Below are 6,579 nucleotides of genomic sequence, written 5' to 3'. Positions count from 1 at the left end.
TATGTGTAATGGAAAGAATTTTTATTTTCTTATAAATATGCCCTTGAAAACCTTTTTAAATTTACCATAATTTAAATGCACCCTGGCTTTATAAAAGTAGTGAAAAGTAGAAGTGAGAAGTAAAAAAAGAAAGACATAGAGGTGCAATAATATATGTGTATGCTGAAAACTCTGATATCATGAAGTCGGAACATCAGGAAGTAGTGAAGAAATGCATTCTTGAATTTTGTTGAAAGAAAAATTTCTCTTGAAATTTATTCATTTAGAGCTCATTCGTCTCTCTTTTCCTGATGCACTCATAAATATCCTCAATTAATTGTATAGCTACAGTGAAGGTGGAGGTAAAGGGTGTCCATTAAGTCTCAAGTGGTGAAAGAGGGCAAAAATATACTTAGAAAATATGTCATTCTGCCAGTAATGTCATGAAATGAAGTCCATGGGCCATATAATATTTTAAAGGAACATGTTAAACAGAACTCTGATACTGTATGGGATTTCTTAAATATGACCTTCAATTAATCGTTCATGTTGTACAATTGCACTTTTATGCTAAATATTGTACTGGCCAATCTTGAATTAGGGAAAGTTGTGAAAGTAAAGTTAATTATGTGATGTGACTATTTGGGGTAGTCATTTTTACAATTGTAGTTATTAATTATGGAAAATCTGTGATTCTCTTTTCTTGATATATAATCCATATGCGTTTTAAGTTACACCCATTTGTGTGTAGCGAGCGTTGTAGTGGGGGAGCCGAATGTTTGCTGTATTGACATACACAATAGGGCAGTATGCCTCAAGCTACCATTCATTTAATGATAAGGTTTTTATTGGCAATGAACTTCAAAGCTGCTGACATTCATAGGGAAATTTATGCTGTTCGCCAACTAAGTGATGAGTGACAGTGTTTTGCATCAGTGGTGTTGTTAGTTTAAGAGGGAATGGACAAATGTCCATGATGTCTAAGAACTGGCCATCCGTCAGTTCATCTGTCACAATGCTAGGCCGACCATTGTGGTCCTCATTGTGAACATTAGGGTGGCTATTTTTAAACTGAATACGCCACTGCCTCACTCCACCTTCACTCTTTATTCCATCTCCATAGACTTCAAAAAGTTGCCTTTGAATTTCAAATGGCTTGTGGTTTTTTCCATTAAAAACCTAATCACAGATCGCACTTCAAAACTCGTGGGATTTTCTATTGCAGCGCACATTTTAACAGTTTGCAGTGAGCAAAGTAGATGGACCACAACCTGTACACTGCCACAGCACGATGGGAACTGAGTGTAGGGATGTTAAGACACAAAGATGGTGGCTCTCCCCTACCTATCACCAAGCTGGGTCAAAATGTAAGTTACTTTCTTGATAGCCTTCATATATTAAAAATTAGCATTGGAAAAGAGTGAATAGTTGAGAAATATTTACTATTTACTGGAGAAACTACTGAATCAACAATTAGCTATGTCTATGCTGTGGGCATTATACCTTGAATACTGAGTACTTCAGGATCTATATTTTTATTATAATTTTACAGATAGGATTCTGGAGGAATTACAATGGTTTTTGCCCCTGTAATCTAAGCCATATTGATGGCAAGCAAGATATAGCACCGGAGGACTGGTATTAGGAATTCTCTTCAGAAAAATATCATAGCACTTTCCTCTGCTGATTTTCGAATTATAGTTAATACTCAATGATATCACTTGCAGGAAGGTAGCTTATGGGGGGGGGGGGTTACGTGGTGCATGCACTGAACTTAGCAAAGGAAATTATAAGTCAGGCGATTGAAGTGAATCTGTTTTGCCAAGACAATTCTACTTAATGAAAGTGGCTTTATATCACTTTTGCAAGGCCAGAACAAAACAAAGTCTGAGATCCAGAATGTGCTTCTAGTGGGTATTTCTTGATTCCATTTGGCTGGGGATAGTTTCAATGTTCAGTACCATAGTAAATAGAAAAACTGTGTGGTGCTAAATTATTCACCATCACATTAATGTTTGAAACTTTTTAATAAATTGTCAGACATTATTTTATTGAAATTTTGTAGTCCTTTTATAAATAAATTCGAATTGTACCAATTAATTTTATGTATATTCAATTAAATACAATATAAGCTCCATTTTACATTGTTAAATGACAGTGAAAAATATGTTATATCAAGGTTTATGTGAACTAGAGTAATAGTTTTAGGGGAGGCGACTGACAGCCAAGGTCATTTGTGTTGTTAAGGATGGATGGGAAAGGAAGGGTGGAGAGAAACCCGGCCTCGATATTAGCCTACTCTTGTCAAAAGGCACCAAGGGGTCCACAGTTTAACATCTCATCCGAGTGTTGTCATACTCACTCAAGTGCTCTCTACCAAGCACCTCAAGTAGGGATCGGGATATCACTGAAAAAAAATCTGCTGCCTCCAGGATTCGAACCTGGGCCATCGTGGTAGGAAGCCTGTAGGTTAGCCATCCAACCACCCCGATCACTCATGTGAACTAGAGTTGAGGGGAAAATGGCATGCATATTTTAATATATAATAAATACAAAATTTCATAAATAAAAAATATGATATAATGCTCAATTTAAATGCTTTTTTTGTTACATTTAGGTGCAATGAAGGTATTCAATTGTTCCCGGCTCAATTTTGTGGAAGTTCATTAAATGAAGAACGCAATTTATCTTTCCACTTATGCTTATGCGTCATCATCAAGTCACACCTGATTATGACGCTTAAGCATTGAAACTAGTTGTATGTAAATAAAAAACAGTCGAAAGATACATTGTGTTCTTCATTTAATGGCAATAAAGGTAAGTTAAAATCCCAATAGTGAAAAATTGGATTCTACTTATGATAAGGAAAGGTTTCCTTTATACCATCATGTTTCCAATATGAGCATTTAATTGTTCCAATAATAGCAATCTTATGCTTGATTTTTAGATTTTTCAATTTCAACTTTTTCAATCAATGTTGAAATGAAATAACATGTAACTAAGGTCATTCAACAGGTGTGGTGTCATTTTAAGTGGTTTAAAAAATCCGCTCTGCTGGAAAAAGAAAAGCTCAACATTTTGGGCAATGTATGTAGATTTCTGCATGAGCAAGTAGTCCAATGATAATTTTAAATTTGATTAACATGCCCCATAAATGGCAATTTTGCAGGAAAAACTAATTATAATGGAGCATTGAACATTTTATAAAAACTTACAGTGATAAATAAATCTGGAAAAAGTACAACAAATAAGATGGCTCATCATCTTTGTGGGGTGGTGAAATTTTAAGTAAATTCTACATTGCAGGAGCGCAAATTTGGTCTTTTGATTGCATTGATTTTGTGCCGATTTATGACTGTAAAACAATGTATAAATTCGTGGATTATCACAAAGAGTATATTAACCTTGTGGCAAAATTGCATGGAAACATGGCAAAGTTCCAAAGACAAAGTTGCAGAAATGCAGCCACAAAAAATTTTCTAAAATCAAAAATATCTTAGTGATGATTGCATGCATGCATAAAAACTTCCAAGCTTGCATGTACCAAAGACTTGCCAAATAATTACAGGTATGATAGCGACAGACATTAAACATTTTATGCAGAATTATAACCCCATTGTTTGGTTATTATAATCATGAAAAAAATAAATTATCTATTTTTGTAGAAATTGTATTTATTACTTATTTAGCTTATTCCCTTTGAAGATCCGTGCTCTAATCGATATCATCACCTATACCATATCACCAACTACGAAATTCGATGATATCTTCTCTATATTAATCATTCTCTACTGACCCGTTGCCACATCTTTCATCAAAGGAAGCATCCTTGAGATGGCAACCATCTTGGACCCTTCATTCATTTTCACCCTCTAATCAAAACGTTCTGCATTGATCTTGCAATCATAATTATTCCTCACCACTTGCATTCTGGCAATCTACAGCGAAATTTTGATATTTATTCTTCACTCCCGACATCATATTCTCCTCCATTTTTCTTCCCGTCTCCGGGGCTCCCGATGCTTTCTCGAACCGGTCGCGGGGAAAAACCCTGATTCCTTTGTTCCTCTCCTTTACTAGTCTCCCTCCACACTCGCATCATCCGTTCCTCTCAACTCCCATTCCCTCAGCTTCCAGCGCACCCGGTGGTTCTTCTCGATCTGGAAGACGTCGATCAACGGAAATACACACACTTACGAACTGTGAAAACAATGTGCAAAAGTACTCTACTGTTTACTCTACAACTCTCGTATTTGGACCAGATTGCATTTTTTCTGCGCAAAAAATTATTTTAATCGCATTAATATTTTTTTTATTAACGCCGATTCGATAGCAAAGCGGCTATAAGTGCATGCAATGCGAATTAAGGGAAGTAAATTACATTTTGATTTAAACAATCATTAGAAGCGAGAGATTTCCAGGAGTAGTGACAAAGGGAAGGCTTAATTAATGGAGTCATATCTTGCTGAGACACACGCACCTACTGCTGTATAGAGAAGGTTATTTTCGTAACGATTATTGCAGTCTATAAGCTATTCTAGTAAAGGCACTCGGAAGGAATTCGGACTGCTTTCCTCATGCGTAAAATCGATATGTAGAGAAGTTGATTTGGGAGAAGAATTTTCTTAGCAATCCTTGAAGCCTCAAAACCTGGGAATAGCTGAGGATGGGAAAATCTTTGAAATAACTGTAAAAATCTTTGGAATTGCATAGTAAAATTTAGAATTGGGAGAGTAAATATCTTTTAACAAAATATGGTGTAAGAAGTTAAAAGAGCGATTATCATGAATTTTACTTCATCTGAAATTTTCAATTAATTGAATTAATTCATAGATTAGAGCGGGCACAAATGCAGGTAAGGAAATATTCTTTCAACAGCTTCAATATATTTTGAAAGAGGAAAATATCTCTGACTCTAAACAAAGATTCCTTAACACTTCAAACTTGGAAGAAGCCTGAAATCGGACTTCCAACCATCCTCTTCTATGCTAATGAATCGTTAAGGATCGATCCGGGGGATTAGGGGACCGTGAAATGATGCTCTCATCAAGAACTTTCAACACTTCCTCGGCGTCCTCACCTGAAAACATCCCGAAACAAATAACCACATCCTCTCCTTTCCTCTTCACGGAGTGACATTGACAGTACAACTCGACGCGGGCATTCATTTTAGCTTCACCGTTTTCCCTCTTTATCCTTCCCATGAACGTACATCGCTCATCCGAATTCAACTTTCTTTAAGCGGCTACCGCAACCACTCGCTTCAGACGACTTCTTGTTTTAGAGCTCAGCAGGCGGCAGCACGCGAAAATCCCCCACGTCTTCTCCACTTCCTCCTTTTTCTCTTTCACTTACTCTTAGCCCTGCTCTTTACTCCTCTCACCCGCCCTCCGCCACGCTCCCCTCGTCATTCCTGAATCTTTCTCTCTCTCTTTACTCCCTTCTCCCCTCATGCCACATTCCCCTCTCTCCCTCCACTCTTCTCTCTCACTCCCTTGCGTCTTTTCCTCTGGCTCCGACTTGCTCTCTCTCTCTCGCCCCGTCCACACTTTCACTCGAGGGGGACCGCAACACCGCCCGCCCGTGAACGAGTGAGTTCGTGCCGGCAGCATCTCGTGGAGTGTGGGCGCGCGCGCGTTTTGTCCGTGCGCCCCCGGTGCCAGAGGCTCCAGTGAGTGTTCTTTTTTTTGATCCGACGACGGGTGGTGCCCCCGGATAGCGAATTGTGAACCTTGGGTTCACGGGGAGAAGAGAGGAAAAAGAGGGAAGGAAGGGATCAAACCGCACTTGACTATCGAGTCCGTGCATTCACTCCACGCCCACTGTCGGACCTACTCCGTGAACTTATAACCTCGACACCACCAGTGGCAGGCCTCCCACGGGCTTACCCCGACCTGCTGATGACCGAGGAAGGGGTCAAATTGCTAACATGACTGTGGTATCAGGTGGGTGATGTTTTCGTAATTTTATTCGTTGGCATTTGTCACCGACATTTCTTGCCTCCGACACGTAGGGATATTCTGTTAGGGCCGTTTTGAAACGAGTCGTGAATGTTATGAGAGTTTGAATTATAACGCAGTAGGTAATGATAAAAAAAATGTACATTAATGAGGGAATCCAAGAGAGGCCGTGAAGGAAAGGAGTGGAATACGTAAATCATATCTACAGTTTTTGAAACCCAATTCTTTGTCTGAAGACTTGAATTTTCCCGATATTTTTTCAAGATATAAATGCAGGAACAGGGTCACACTAAGTTGCATTTTACAGTTTGCAATAATCTAATCTCAACCAGATACCGGCCTGAGTTTTCTCTCTTGTTAGTGCTTTAAACCGATCTTCAGTGCTCTCAGAAGAGGATGTCGAAGGGCGACAGCCAAGGTTTGACTTCGAAGTACTAGCGTTAGTCTTCTGTAAATCTCACATTGGAAATTTATAACACACTGCTGAATACCGTGTACTAATTAATATTATAATATAACGAAGTAAAATAATTTCAATAAAAAACCCTTTTCAATTAATATTGCTTCAATCACGTGCTTCGGAGACAATGTGTTAAACGTAATACTTGCCATAATGTCTCTAAGAATATAACACATACCG

The 6,579-nt window shown here is 38.3% G+C and overlaps 1 protein-coding gene across 1 annotated transcript in view; it reads left to right on the top strand.

The window, feature by feature from the left end:
• The first annotated feature begins 5,559 nt into the window (after positions 1 to 5,559).
• LOC139690900 (titin homolog) overlaps positions 5,560 to 6,579 on the top strand; it is a 370,135-nt gene continuing 369,115 nt past the window's right edge. The window contains exon 1 of the mRNA XM_071588519.1: positions 5,560 to 5,924. Within this exon, the coding sequence (XP_071444620.1) occupies positions 5,909 to 5,924 (16 nt within the window). The 5' untranslated portion in view covers positions 5,560 to 5,908. The remainder of the gene's footprint in view (positions 5,925 to 6,579) is intronic.

This window comes from Hetaerina americana, unplaced genomic scaffold (genome assembly GCF_022747635.1).
Source record: "Hetaerina americana unplaced genomic scaffold, ioHetAmer1.1.p SCAF_3, whole genome shotgun sequence".
Taxonomy (NCBI): Eukaryota; Metazoa; Arthropoda; class Insecta; order Odonata; family Calopterygidae; genus Hetaerina; species Hetaerina americana.
Note: the sequence above shows the minus strand (reverse complement) of the source record. Positions and strands in the feature narration are given on the sequence as shown.